At 37.2% G+C, this 15,366-nt stretch overlaps 1 protein-coding gene across 1 annotated transcript in view; it reads left to right on the forward strand.

The window, feature by feature from the left end:
- Positions 1 to 15,366, forward strand: part of ROS1 (ROS proto-oncogene 1, receptor tyrosine kinase) — a 75,833-nt gene that overhangs the window by 24,971 nt on the left and 35,496 nt on the right. The window contains exons 18-29 of the mRNA XM_013958947.2: positions 1,606 to 1,706; positions 3,264 to 3,478; positions 3,801 to 3,964; positions 4,572 to 4,734; positions 5,555 to 5,817; positions 6,690 to 6,753; positions 7,358 to 7,560; positions 8,383 to 8,594; positions 9,108 to 9,394; positions 10,332 to 10,508; positions 12,999 to 13,216; positions 13,913 to 14,057. Coding sequence (XP_013814401.2) covers positions 1,606 to 1,706; positions 3,264 to 3,478; positions 3,801 to 3,964; positions 4,572 to 4,734; positions 5,555 to 5,817; positions 6,690 to 6,753; positions 7,358 to 7,560; positions 8,383 to 8,594; positions 9,108 to 9,394; positions 10,332 to 10,508; positions 12,999 to 13,216; positions 13,913 to 14,057 — 2,212 coding nt within the window. The remainder of the gene's footprint in view (positions 1 to 1,605; positions 1,707 to 3,263; positions 3,479 to 3,800; positions 3,965 to 4,571; positions 4,735 to 5,554; positions 5,818 to 6,689; positions 6,754 to 7,357; positions 7,561 to 8,382; positions 8,595 to 9,107; positions 9,395 to 10,331; positions 10,509 to 12,998; positions 13,217 to 13,912; positions 14,058 to 15,366) is intronic.

The raw sequence follows: 15,366 nt of genomic DNA on the forward strand, positions 1-15,366 counted from the left end.
GCATGATCCCAACTATATGTCATGTCCAGAGACTAATACCTGTCATGAAATGGAAAAAAGTCTGTCTATTTTTGAAGCATAAGAGAAGGGAGGTGTTACATTACTGTCCAAACCCTGAATGTGAATAGTACAAATACTTCTTTGCCTTTTATTGATAGGGGTACAAGGGTAGAGAGGAGGAAGATGGGCATGTCTGTGGGAAAATATAATAGTTGCAGAAAGTAAGTGGGGGAAGGAAAGAAGACTCAAATAACTATAAACAAACAAATAAATAAATAAAAGTCAAGGTAGATTTAGGAAGCTATAACTTGGTGATGAATGTGGGAGGGAGGCTAGGTAAATGGGATAAAATAGTGCATGCTTTGCTAAATATACTCTCAAGCACATGCATACTGTGAGATATTTTTTAACAAGGAACCCTACAGGAGCAATCATTCAAACCTTGATTTCCTGACATACAATATCAAAAGAAATATGTCAAGAATGTACTTACGTAAGGACCAACAGACAACTAAGTGATACGACATTTGCTTTCCTGTCAACATCTTCTGCAGTTTATTAATGAAGAGTTAAAAAAAAAAAAAAAAAAAAAAAAAAAAAACCTACAGAGGCTCCCCTTACATCCATAATGGAAACTTAACCTTATAAAAGAATAGCTACAACTTTTTTTTTTGGATGAGAATGTGAGAATGCAAGGTTTGAGAGCTGCAGGAAAACATTTTCAGAAAGGCCCATACCAACTTGTAAGCTGAGCTGATGACATGACATGTACTGAACATAATATCTAGCAGTCTAATTTGTGAATGCAAATTCTTTGTCACTCACAAAACAGATTATTAGATGTTTGATTTCTATTATTTTTGTATATGGTATTGAATCTGTTGTTTATTGCAAAAGCAAGAAAGCTCTATTTTGAATATTAGAACCGCTTAAAGAATCAATAAAAAATTCTGCAGCTAGTCTAACTGTAGAAGAAATATTGAAGCAATGAACAGGAAGATTGTTTTGTTTTTTGCTCTGACTCTTATTTAATAATAAATGTTTTACTAAAATATAAACATTTGAATTTCATTTTTAAATTGAACATTTTGCCAACAAATTAGCATGTATTTTCCATAAATAATGTATCACATTAAATATTTTATGCATAAAATCAAACCTTGGAAAAAAAAGACAGAAGATCTGAAATATTTCTTTCAAAAAGTGATCCTGACTTTCAGACTGGATATCAACCATCTGTTTCAGACAAAGAATATTAAAATACCAGAGGTGTTCTGGAAATTTTGATGGGAAGTTTCACTAACCACTTGATACACTATTGCCATCATATCTGAAGGCATCAGATGCTTTAGGGATGAACACTGTAACAGATGCTCATAAAATGCTATCTAGAAAACCATCAGCTGCTATAAATAGGGGTCCACCAAGGACCTGATTATTTTCTAGTACTGCCTCTTTTTTTTATTAGACTAAATGGTTATGGTAGTAGTAGTATTATTTTTGCCAATAAAGAGCTATTCATGATGCTGTCTGGAGAACACCCATGCCTAAGGGTTTCTCCCTCAGAAGTGTTCAAATTACTTTTTTTTTTTTTTTTTTTTTAAGGTGATAGGTCTAACTTTGGATCTCACCTATGGTTTTCTTTACTGGCTTGTGCAAGATAGTCTATGTCTAAACCTATACAGAGTTTCTCTTTGTAAAGAAGGGTAAGTAAATGTGTAACACAGGTAAGAAAGTCTGTGCTTCCTAGTTTTTGCAATTCTGTCTTTAAAAAAACAGATTTTTATCCAATGCTGAGCACATTGTAGTCACTAATTGAACAACAGACAAAAAGAAGAGCTGAAGGTCACACCTAGCTGATGGCAAACTGTGTGTTATGAGGTGGTTGTTAACATGGTTTTAGTGTGAGAAACATACAGTGAATAGGATCCTTGAGTGAACTGAGGTCATGCTCATCGATTTCTAAATTTAGTTTTAGGAAATAATCACCATTTATTTTCTATTTTCTATTGGCATTTACAACATCTGACACTTTTCAAATGCCAAGAGCTGTAACTTGTTCATCTTGCATGGAGCTTGGGACTTGAATAAACATTACTTTCTCACCTGAGAAGTCAGTTGAAAAAAATTGAGCAAAACTGTGTGTGCATGTGTGTGTATATGGGCCAACTCAGATATACGATGATAAGACCATGAGAGCAAATGGGAATCTTTTCTATATGTGCCAAGTCTATCATACAGAAACTATTTTACGGTGTTGGTGAGTAGCTCCTTAAACTGTATTTTTGCTCCCTTTCATATGGAGAGTAGCCCTTTTTCTACAAACATCAGATTAAATATCTTAAAATTAATGTATGTTTATGTGTGTGTGTTCATAATGTTGCAAACTTGTTTCATGTGGAATCAGCTTCATTTTCTGATTGATCTTAGACTTTCCTATGGTCAATGGTAAACATTTAAAGAATCAAAATATGTTGAGTAGTTTTAGCTAGAACATGGAGCTCTTGTGAACCAATTGCCGGCCATAAATCATCTCTGTCGTGCCAGAACAGAGAGATTAGAAGTAATCCATCCTAATGGACCTGATGGTGTGTTAAAGCTTTTCCAAATTTGCTTTGGATAGCATGTGTCTAAGCTGAAAGACATTTCTAAGACAGTAAAATGAAGCCTCTTGCAATATATTTAATCTCTTACCCAGAAGATAAATTGGGATCAAAGAAGGCCTTTAAGATTTGCCGTAGAAATAACAAGACAGATCAAATCACCAGTGATTCTGGTGGAGGAAAATGGTAATAAAGCTTTATAGATGATGGAAGGTTATCAAGAAAACTAGCAGGGTCAAATTCATCTGGAGACTTGCTTTAATGAAGTAGAATTAATCTCTCACTGGAAAGGAGAGTCAATTGTTTCCCTGGAATTGCTGAGAGGAAGGGGCTGATTTTTCAAAATACTCAATTTTCTACATGCATTCATCAGAATACTTTCTTTAGGTTTTCGGACATTGAGCCATTTTGCAATCATCTTCCAATGAAACCAAAGGAGTGAAGGATTTATTTTTGTTGCTCCTGCAATGTATCATTCTGAAAAGTGTTCTGCAGTAGAGAACTTAAAGAAAGCCTTTTGATTTATTTTCCTTCCTTCTCCATCAGTATTAAGAATTTGAATGAGGAAGAAAAACACATTAATGTGTCAAACATTGCATAAATCCTGTTCTCTTTACACAGTGTGTTTTCAGTTTGTTAATGTCATACGTGTTTTCACAGTTGCGGTAATGCCATAGTCACAGAATTTGCAGCATGGAGTACTTCAGAAATATCTCAGAGTGCACTGGAATACTACAGTGGACGGCTGTTCTGGATTAATAGCCTTCAGTTCATTACAACACAAGAAGTCAATCAGAGCATTAGCATTCCCTTTTCACAACCAGCAGAGTTTGCAGCCTTTACCCTTGTTCATAAATCACTCAAACCTTTGCCAGGTATATTAGTTTCTTTGTCTAAACCCCTCAGTAAAGGTACTCACTGACAATCTGTAATTCTTCATTCTTAAAATTCTTAAAAGTCATTTGACAAAAGATATGAACAACAGCAATTTATTAATAAATGTATCAGACTATAGCTGGATAAGTGCAATTATAAAAGCTAATAAGTACGGCTAAAGAGAATACTTAGTGTGCTGTTCCTTGACAACTTACCAGATTTTCCATAGTACCTTAATATTTTAATAATCAGGTTTGAAAACTCTACCTATTGCTTTTATTCTTTAAATTGTTGTTATTTTTTCTCTCTCTTTATGGACAGGAAACTTTTCCTTTATACCAAAGGTGATTCCAGATTCAGTGCCAGAGTCTTCCTTTAGGATTAAAGGGAATTCTTCAAGTTTTCACATCTTTTGGAGTGCCTCCGCAAATGTGGAATGGGGAACTGTCTTCTACTGCGTGGGATCAAAAGCTCTACAAGAGAGAGTATTTATGCAATTCTTCCCTATTATCTATACATATTACTGCATCTAGTTGCTGATGTATCTATTTTTAAACAGAAATATAGTTTCTTTCTTCTCAAGCATTTAGGAATCAGTCAAGCAACTGAACTAAACTGTAAATATAAAGCAAACTGTCCTGTTTCTCCACCACTGAAGCCAACGCTGGAGGAGCAGGGGCTTAGCAATAGCTGCGGGTTAGCTGCTGGGGTGTGAACTGCCAGGCGAGGAGCTTCCAGCGCCCGAAGGCGTGTGAGAAAGCCTTCACAGTAACTCAGAGATGGAAGCGTCCCCTGAGCTGCCAGTGGGACAACCTTTGCCTGAAAGTGAATTCCAGCCTTCATCCACACTTAATTTTAGCACATTTGACAAGCTGTACTTTCAACTGAAAGGGCAGATTGCTAGCAGATTGCTGTATGTTGTTACAGTGCCACAGGAGTTACTGAAACAGCGATCACTCACAGCAAGAGAAGCTCTGCCTTGATTTAATTAACCAGTGTTGGTGAGGGGAATTTTGGAAAACTCAAGGGCTTCCTGAGAGAGAGGAAAAAAAAGGTTTTATTTTGTTCTGTTTTATTTTGTTCCATTTACAGTCTTTGGAGAGTGAACGGTGCCTCCATCCGCATAACCTGACAGTGCCATCCTACAGAGTTGATTGGCTGGAACCGTTTGTACTCTTCAATTTTACTGTCACTCCATACACATACTGGGGCAAGGGACCAACAACATCTGTAGTCCTTCGAGCCCCTGAAGGAGGTACCAGTATTTCAAATCCCATTCCTAACCTTTAATGGGTACTGGAACGGGGTCTACATTAACAAGTAAAACCCTGTCTTGAGAGAAATGAGCTGCTTTCAGGGCTAGTCAGCTGTCAGTGGAGTTGCAAGGACATGTTCTTAAATATTTTTGTCAATTATCTGTTGCACATGTAAATGAACACAGTTGCAGTAACAGAATTTGGAGCAGAAAGCACATGAAAATATCCACCACATACCTATGACTATGAGCAAGAATGAGAAACTGAGATCTGTTACAAAGACCATTAAAGGCTGCATGTAGTATTTGAAGCTCTTATTAAGATTTTAATAAATGGTATGCACATTTAACTTCAGTGTATACTTTTGCTCACATAATATTCAAAATTAAATCAGCTAAGATATATTGCTGAATGACAGGAGCACTGAGAAAGTACATGAGCTGCAGTAGGTTTTGAGGTAGGCAGGAGGAGGGATGGAGTTTGTTCTACACTGTGAAAATTCTTGCAGCTCTGTTGTTATCTACAGGGCTCAGCTAAACAGACGTGCCAACCCAAGTGCGCATGAGTGCATTTGAGTCTGTTTGGTCATGTAGGTCTTTTTTGTTAAGTGAACTAAAATCAGATATCCATATGATGATACAAAACAGAAAGGGGTCACCACGAAGTTTTAGATATTCTTCTATAACTTGCACCTCACCACTCGCTCTCTGTCAGCATTAAGGCCACAGAGCTCAGGCTCAAAACTAAATCAGTTAAGCAGGAAATAGAGTGTGTGTTTTAATAGAAGTACTTTAATCTGTGTTTTGTTTTTTAATACAGTTCCTTCAGCCCCTCTAAACCCTAGAATATATGTGTTACCTAATAACCCACTTGAAGGCAATGAGAAAGTCCGTGTGGAGTTCAGGTGGGATAGGCCTGAAAGGGAAAATGGAGTATTAACGCAGTTCACGATTTACTATCAGCTGTTGCATCAGAGCAGCACTACTGCCGCTTCCCCAGCGTGGAACATGAGCAACACTGAACCCACCCTGATGCTCTTTTCACTCAAGGATGTGCTTCCCAGGCTCACAGTAAGGTTTCAGGTATGAAAAAGCGCTGAGCTTATCTAGTTCTTAGATGTTATCTGTACAGCTTGAAGTGTGTGTCTAGGAGATGGTATTGGGCTTTGGGCAGTAACATGTTTCTGCTCTTAGCTCCACTCATTCGCTTGGTTCACCAACTCACCCTTGGGTACCTGGCTTAACCTTTCTGTATATTGTATTGCCCATTATGGAAGGTAGAAAATAATATTGAAGTATTACGCAGGTTAGGTCTGGCCAAAAGGAAGCCTTCCTGGAGGTCTCCCAAAGCCCTTGCTAATAGCTGCAGGTTAAACACAGATCCTGTTGAGCTGGTGAAGGATAAAACAGCCACAGATCAAGAGAAGCTCCACTGCTGGAGTAATGCAGGGATTTGTGTGAGGTCTGTAATATGAGACTTCTCTCTTAAAATTTGGCAAGAGGCCATGTTTCCATCATGATAAAAAATTTGGAACACAGAATGTGTGCTCAAAGGACACTGAGTTATAAACGTGAAAGCGTGTGGCAGGCCAGCTGCTGATGGAGGAGCACACCACAGGTCTGAGCATCACCCGGCGGTGGGAATTCCTCCCACCTGGGGATGGAGAGAGACCGTCTGGCTTCCTTTCGACTCTAACTTGTAGATGCAGCATGAACTGTCACCCTCTGGGCCACTTCTGGAAATTGTTTTCATAGCCATGGTCCAGCCTTCAATATAGCCTTTGAACTGACCAACAATAGCCTTCAGTCATATATGTTCTTAGCTTTTACACTTGGGCAGTAAGGGATCTGGTTGTGTTTTTGTCAATATTGCCTCTAAGGGCTCTCTGAATGCTGTCCTTTATGAGTGTTGCTACTTAACATACTTAACAATCTCCTGTCCCATCTATCTACAGGTGAGAGCTTGCACCTCTGCAGGTCCAGGACCTTTGACAGATATAGTAGAGAGGAATTCATCAGGTGTGGACCACTCAGATGCCTTCTTATGCTTTATGTGTAATAGCTGGTGAACTCAATGGTACAGGAACTTAGTAACATGATAAATGAGGGACATTTGCTTCACCCTATGGTAGGCACCACAGAGGAAATAGTTGCAGCTTTCCACAGGAAATGATGAACACATTTCTTAAAATTTGCTTAAACTTTGTGAATTTTGAGCCTTTTCTCAGAACAGCACTAGATTAATTTTTCTAAGCAACCCCAGAGTAGGCTGGAACAGCAGTTTTTGGTCTTTAATCTGCCGACTACTAGGCTCTTTCTAATTGGGGTGTGAAAGGTGACTAAGAGAGGAAATATATATTTTACTAGGCTTAAATTTGTTATGTAAGCATCCACAAGGCCACTGAAAAATTCTTAAGAGTCTGTGTGTCATGTCAAGAAGGCAACATCAAGCTTACCTTATGCATACAACTATTTGCTAGGGCATATATTTGCTATGACATATTATCAAATATAATTTGTGCAGGGCCAGCATTTATTTTTATCTTGTACATGCTTTTATTATGAATGACTGCTATTGTCTAGAACATTTGCTGTCAATTCCATTGTACCATTTTCCTTCTAGATCTTTTCCCTGTTCCAACTCTTATAACCATTTCTGCCAACAAGTTGATTCTTACTGACATAGACAATAATCGTACCATATGGGACCTTTTGGCAAAGAAAAATATAAAGGACATCTGCTATACTGCTAATGATGACACAGTGTACTATATCCTAGAAGATTCTCTTTTTCTTCTGAACATACAGAGTACTTCAAGGTTTCAGGTACTCTTTTGTTCATTCCCTTGCTTGAAGAAATTGAGGAAAATGTGTGGCTATTATTATCATTATTTTGGGGCTAATTATGTTTTGAAGAAGTGAAAACTGCATATTTTAAACAGGAAAAAATAAACATGATATAAAAACACTTTTAATGGCAAAATGCAGTGGAGAAAACAGAACTGGAAAGATGCTATATTCTTAACAGTGGTCAGTTGGTATGAGATGTTAATATAAAAAAAACAAATGACTGGATAATTTATCTTTCTAGCAAGACAATAAAAATAAATATAATAAAATTTACACCTCAGATTTTTTTATCAATAGCTATTAGAACAGGCCAGAACATATCATGGGAAAAGTTTTCCTATTAAAAATGTATGATTTTATCGATGTATGACTTTTTCCTCCTCTCTCTCTCCTCTCTCTCTCTCTTTCTCTCTTCTCTCTTTTTTTCTTTTTGCCTTTTTTTCTTGGAAAATGTCAGCTCTATCAGGAGGAATATTTTTGGCAAAATATTGCAAAAATATTTGAATTTCAAATACACATTATTAAATACAAGAAGTTTAATTTTAGTATCAACTGTCATTTAATTTCATTTTAACTCAAGAAAATAGAGACAACAGTTGATATTATTGAAACAACAGTTTTTGTTTCTATAAAAATATTAGAATTTTCATTCCGTGGCATCTTTTTATATTTTGACTTTCTGTTCCAAGTAGAAATGATTTGTGAAACAAATAAAATTTCAGAATGTCCTAACTTCTCATCAAATGGAAAAATTCTGCTTCCAAGCAGTTTTAATAATAGTTTATTTTTCTTCTGAAGTTTTTCAGAGATGCATTTCTTCACAATGTCACAGCCATCACAATTGACTGGGTTGCAAGACATCTCTTTGTTGCCCTGAGAACATCATGGAATGAAACTCAAATGTTTATTATTGATCTTGAGCTCAAGATAAAATCTTTAAAAACATTGAACATAGAGCTGGGTAACAGGAATTCAACTGTATCATCTCTGTTGGCCTATCCTTTCTTAAGGTAAGACATATATTACTAATATATTTTTTAAAACATATTTGAATCATGATTTTCATGAAATCATCAGCTTCTAAGGGCCAAAAAGGGCTTCCTACAGTTAGTGAGTATTTTACATTTTATAAGTCATAGAATGTTCTGGGTATAGTTCTACTTTTACACTGCTAGTTGAGCTTGGTTATATGCGACTTTAAAAAGATGTCTGTTCTTGAGTGAAGATGTCGAATGATCCTTACATACTGATAGGCTATCACTATTTAAGTGATGTAAATGGAAGTCAGTACCAGGCAACAATTTTTTAAAGTAACCTTTTTATTCAACAAAATCAGTTATTGTGATCTTCTGTTGAAAAATATCCTGTAAAATACCTAGAATCACTCTGAAAGTATTCTGCTGTAGTTATCTTGTTATAAATGTTAGGGAGGTTTGTGACCATAGTCACTTACAGGACTGCATTTAGGGCAGACTGCTCAGGTCAAAACTTTTCTACTGTAAACAATGCATTTTTTTTGATAGTCGTCTGTACTGGATGGAAGTCCTTGATTATGGCTGCCAGATGTTTTATTATGATCTTATGAATGACACCGTGCACCACATATTGGGACACGTATCAGCAGAAGATCATGTGAGGAACTACTGCAGCTGTAATGTCTCAGAAGCAGAGCTAGGAAGACCTGTGAGTATCGATGTATCTGACTTCGAGAAACCTCAGCTGCTCTTTATCAGAGGAAGAGATGAAATATGGGCCTCAGATGTGGATGGTTGCCACTGCTGGAGAATTACCAGAATACCAAGTTTTCAAGGTCAGACTGCTTTGTTATGTTTCTAGGTAGTTCATGATTGCTGCTGTTGCTGTTCCCTTAAATAATGTTCATTTCAGTAAAATAACATTTATGACATACTTTCTTTGGAAAATTGATTCCTCTAAAGGCAAGGCAGACAAAAAGGCTTGTGTTCTGTGTTTTCAGTTTTGTACCCTCTTGATACAAAGCAGAGGAAAGCGGTGTGGGGATATTTGTTGATGCATATGTGTATTCTAGTAGCGTGTCAGTCAAATGGAGATGTTACGACATCAAAGGCTACTTGTCAGTAGATATCACTTTATAGTATTAGCACATTATTTTGCAGTAGTATAATATCAGATATGCCCATTACAGCTTATCTGTATAAGAAGATACAATACTAGGTTATGCCTGAAAGTGGCATTGCAGACTTTAATGTTAGATGTGGGGAGGGCACTTCATGCTAGTAGAGTATTGTATGGCAACTCATCTGCGTTGACTGTCTTATAAACCCTGGTCTTCATTGCTCAGTTTTCAGCTCTATACTAGAAGAGTGCTGTGTAAAATTGTCCTTTTACCAAAGGAGCTGCCTTAATTGTTCCTGGGAGATGGCAGAGCTTTGCATTTTTCATTTTGGAAAAATGATGAAAGTTTCTACAGATGACTTTCATTCTTGTATTACATGATTTGTGGTGTTTGTTAATTGGATTGCAGTTCTCATAACTAAAGATAATGAAAAGCCCTCAAATGCGCATTTGTAAACCCAAATAACAAAATGTCTCCGTTTTGGGAGACCTATCAGAAAATATATCTTTTCCAGGGAAGGTCTCTGAAAACATGGTATGATTGAGATACTCACCCACACTGACTTGCAGTGAATACAAACATACATACTTTCTTTTAAAATTGTCTTTTCAGGGTTTATTCTAAAACTTAAATATACAATGTTTTGCCACAGATATGAAAGTTGGCAGCCTGACTGTAGATAAGGAATTTATATATTGGAGTGCTGAAACAAAGGAGTACACTGCAATTCATCGAGCAAATAAAGAAAGCAAAAAACTCTATTTTCAGAGGAGAGCAAATCATGAGTTGAAAATCTTCGCCTACAGCACAACAGTACAACCATATCCAGGTAGCAGGGATTTGGGTTTTTTGTAAATGTAACAAATTTGTTGCAGAGCATGCATTCGAATTGCAAATCATGGTACATGTATTTATGTAAAATATGCTTGCTGGCTGCAGACACATTCAAGAGGGAAACAATTCACTATGCACATTGTAAAAAGGATGAAAATAAGGACTGGCCTTGTGTGAGGTCACATGGGAGGTCATGATAATTAAGATTGCCCATGCTTCAAAGCCTCAGGATGTTAATGCCAGAGCATATCTATTTTCAGAATTGACTGGAACTTGCAGATTTAGAAAAGGTGGCGAATGTTGAAACACAGAAAACCAGCAAACACTGTATCCCAACGATGGTCTGTAGCCACAAAGTGTTGTTGCAAGGGTTTGCTAACGATCCCCATTATGATGATGACTTCTGCTGTTGTTCAGAAGTGTGCAAAGCTGAAAACAAATGTAAGCATTTCCAGAGACAAACAAACAAGAACTCTGCTTATTAAAGTGATTTGAAAAGAAATGCCTGAGAGGCAATTACAGTTTACATGCTAGTAGACCCAAGCTTCACTTAGAACTCCTAATGTTTTGAACAAACTGTCATAGAAGCATAACAAAAGAAAAATAAAAACTAATTTTACAAGTCATGGTACCTATAGCAATTATGTTTGTAAGTGGGGAGGTTTCAAACGCATACTAGAATGCTGAATATACGAAAAATAATTCTTTAACTTAAATTTTGCATAAGAATCTGGCAAATATACAAAAGAATATTTTATTTGGGCTGGACTTCTTTGGAATGAAAGAATTTCATGCTGTTTTGGCCATCCAGTAGAATTATTCCTGCTCACAGCTGCTCTGACCAGTGCCCAGGCTATTCTTACCAGCACTTTGGGCAAGGTAGTCCCCATGAGGTCTGTGTGGGCTTGGCACTGGTGCAGAGTGTACCAGTCCCTATCCCTATCTACAGGGACAGGGTTTCCTGCAGTGACACCAGGCTATGTGGGCTTAGTTGATGAAGAGAGGAAAGCCCTGAAGTTCAGTCCTCAGGGATTGTTTCTACCCAGAGATCCCCACAGAGCTCTTCTCATTTACGTTGACTCCTAGAAGTATATTTAGAGGAAAACACTGATTTGGCATTCTGAAGGGGGGGGGGAAAATGCACAGAATTGTCTACAAAAGCTTTTAAGAGGAAAAGAAATGAAAGCAGCAAAATAAGAAAAATCCTATTTACTCCTCAGTGTTGAAATCAAATGGTGTATATGTGAAAAAATGATATTTGCAAAGACCAACTGGGTTGACTGTCATGCTTTTTATTGCTTTCATGATGTGTGCATGCAGTTGTGCTAGAGTTTTCTTTCATTCTAACCTATTTAATTGCTATCTAGAGATGTGATGTCAATTGATCATTTAACACATCAGAAGCACTCAGTGAAAATTATTGTCCTGTCACAGATTTTGTGAGAGAATGATTTCTCTTCAGGGTTAGGAGGAAGGGGACTGAATATGTAGTGAAGGATTTTCTTGTCAGGGTAAACATATTTCTGTGGAACTGCCTGACAGAAACTTTAATTCTGAAAATGACTCAATTTTTTATTCCATCTGGGATTTTTCCCATGGGAATGTTACTACTCTAAGAAACTATAAAATTGACAAAAGCTCAACCTTACATTTGTTTCTGTCAAACAGATTTTGTTATTCTCCTTCCCTTATGTACTTGAACCTGCCTCTGGTGGGAATGGAAGGGTTGCTCACGTAGGGAGGAAAGATCCTGACAAGGAGGTCAGTTGTTCAGGCCTCAGGGCAAACTTTTGTCCTAGTGCCCTCTCCCCCATGTACATGCCTTAATCTTTTCCTCCAGCCTCTTGGCAGCAAGTCCATTTGAATATATAGTTTTAATTAATTTTTAAAAATACATACACTGATAAGGTTTGTCTTCTGTTACCCTTTGTATGTTATTGAAGAGTATTTTTCTACTCTTTTCTCCCTATATGCACCCTTTCTCCTTCCAAAACCTGTCTCGCCTTTCCTTATTGTTACTACGAACTTTACAATTGAGAACCTGTTGGAAGAAAAGAGAGAAAATATTTCCTTGCTTGGGAAAGTTACCCTCTACTCTGCAATTCTTTGCTGTGACAAGCAAGTTTGGACTCAACAGTCTATACTGCCCTTGATAACACAGCAATTAAGACTAGGATTTCCAAGGTATTTAGGTACCTAAAGAAGAACCTAAATAATTTAGTAAGTCTGTATTCATTTATGAAAGATAAACATGCACTTATTTTGGTGAATGCTACTTTTGCAGCCACCAAAGTAATCAAATATGTCACATTCAGGTACAATTAAACATGTTGCATTCATGTTACATTCAGTTTATATTTGTGAAACCAAAGAAAAGGGAACACTTTTTGGTACTACTTTCTCATATGAATGGTGGTAGAAAAACAGGCAAATTTGGATTGTTCTAGCAGTAATTATATTTTTGAAATTTTGGGTGTCTTTCTAGATAAAAGATGCCTGAGCCTAACACCAGACACTGAGAAACCTACTATACTTAATACGACGAACAGCAGTTTTGTGTTAAGTTTGCCATCTGTCTCACCACAGCAGCTGTGCCCTGGCATATCCCAGCCTACGCTGACATATCTGGTATTTCTCAAAGGAGTGACTAAAAACCACAGGAGCTCAACCTACCATTTGTCTGGCATACTGCAAAAAACAGTGGTATGGCTATTTTGGAACAAAAAGGCATGTGATGTGATATATATTGACAGGGGATGTGATATCACATCTAATAATTTTATGAACCATTCTGGAACTCTCTCACAGACATTTTTTCCCCTGCTATATAGCCAGCAGCAATTCTCATCTGTTTGGAGTTCTTTGTTTAAATGGTAGATTTCTTAGTTTTCCTTTGTACAAGTACTCCTCAACTTTTTAACATGCCCTTGCTAAAATTTTGTTGAAACTGGTCTTCAGTTTCTACTTGTAAAAAGTGCAGTTGTGGTTGATATTAATCTGTTTAAATAACTGTTGAGACTGTCTGGCAGCCATATGGTTTGGCTTTGTGTATTGTGGTAGTTGTACTTGCCCTAGTAATTTTTTTTCTATTACTTTTTTTTTTTTTAACTATACCATTTTCTATTCAAGTACTAGCTGCTGAACAGTGTGGTATTATAGCCACACTAACTACAGCCTCAGCTTTTTTGCTGGTATCCTAAATCGCATCCTTAGGATTGTACTGATCTATTTCCCAAACTGTCATTTTATCATCTTTATACACACTAAATTGTATTAGAATACAAAAGTGCTACTGCATTATTTTTTTTAACATTCCTGTTTCATTGACAGTTGATTGGGGTGACATGTAGCTGTCTCTTTTCTAAGAATACATGCTTATTATCTGATTCTAAGTTGCAGGAATTTCAGGGGCCTATAGCAGTCATAGAAAACCTACAGCCATTTTCAAGTTATGCCATACAAGTTGCAGCAAAAAACTACTACTCTGATTCTTCTGAACAGCTGTCCATAGGAAAAGAGATAATTGGCACAACTCTTTATGGAGGTTTGTTTCACACTTTGTTCTGATTTTGTTTGGAATTTTCATCTCAAAGAAAGGTGTGCATTGGTTTTGGTTATAAATTGCAAAGTACAGAAATTTTCTGCTTAAAATGTGATCTGTGTAATCGGTAAAATGTAATCTTCAGAAGGATTTGGAGACCAGACTTGAGGAATCTGTAAGAGTCATAAGAAATGTATATGTTCTTTACTGCTTTTAGCTGTTGTCTTCCTGAGGAAAGATAAACTATGATTAAAAATGGCTAAACAGTTGCAGTTTCTGCCTTGGACCATCCTTTCAATAAGCTGTGCTTGAATGCATATGTTATACGTGTTTAGGTGTGTGTGGGATGTATGCAACACTAAGACTTTTTCTTCTTGGCTGCCAGTGTTGACACTGCTCTCATAATTAGTGCTTCCTAGGGTAATACAGGTTCTGCCCTGTGAAAATCTAATGATATTGAGTTTTATTCCGCTGTGAATTGAGCTGAAAAGACACCAGTTCATTTTTACATCTCTGGGCCTGAACACCACTAGCATGTTTTTGGTCTACTTCAATAATTACAGTGTGCTCTTTTCAGCCCCTTTCACACCCAAATGGGAAAGCTAGAAATAGGGCTTTTGACCTGCATGTTCACTGTGTCATTTGGGGCAGAAAAAGGACAGGGTAGGGACTAGCTAAATATAAATAAGTACATCAATAAGCATCTCTAATTATGGCAGAAGACAGCTAAGGAACTTCTGTGGGAGAGAATGGGTGAGGTCAGAAGAGCCCTTAGGAGAACTTCTGCTTAAGTCCATCTTTTCATCTTGCCAAAGAAAGTGGAACAAGAGGGGCAGGCAAAAAACCTACTCTGCTCTAGGGATAAGACCTGCTATACTTTGGAGATTGTTTTCCAACCTTGTTATTTTTTTATCACCTAATGATGAGATTTCTGGGCATCTGCAGTATCAAGCAAATAGGCTGTCATCCTATGTGGATGATGAAATTACTCCTAAGGAGACTGTAGAAAAAAGTAAGAAAAGCTGGCCTATGATCAGCAGATTTCATTTATTTTGCACAGGGATCCATGTCCCCACTGGTAAATTTGTAGGGCCCACTGACTGAATAAAATTGAGTACTGTTGGGATGTAGCAGGTATTCACACTGTTGCTTTTTTGTGTGGTAATCTGAGCCATCCTGCAGCAATATGCATCCTTTTGGTGGAAAGATAACACGTGAAATGGGAGACTGAGTCACTCCACTGAAATGGAATTTTTCAGTCTCAAGTCAACACAAAACATGAAACTCGGAGCAGGATTCTCTAGTCAGGGCA

This window comes from Apteryx mantelli, chromosome 3 (genome assembly GCF_036417845.1).
Source record: "Apteryx mantelli isolate bAptMan1 chromosome 3, bAptMan1.hap1, whole genome shotgun sequence".
NCBI classification, from domain to species: domain Eukaryota; kingdom Metazoa; phylum Chordata; class Aves; order Apterygiformes; family Apterygidae; genus Apteryx; species Apteryx mantelli.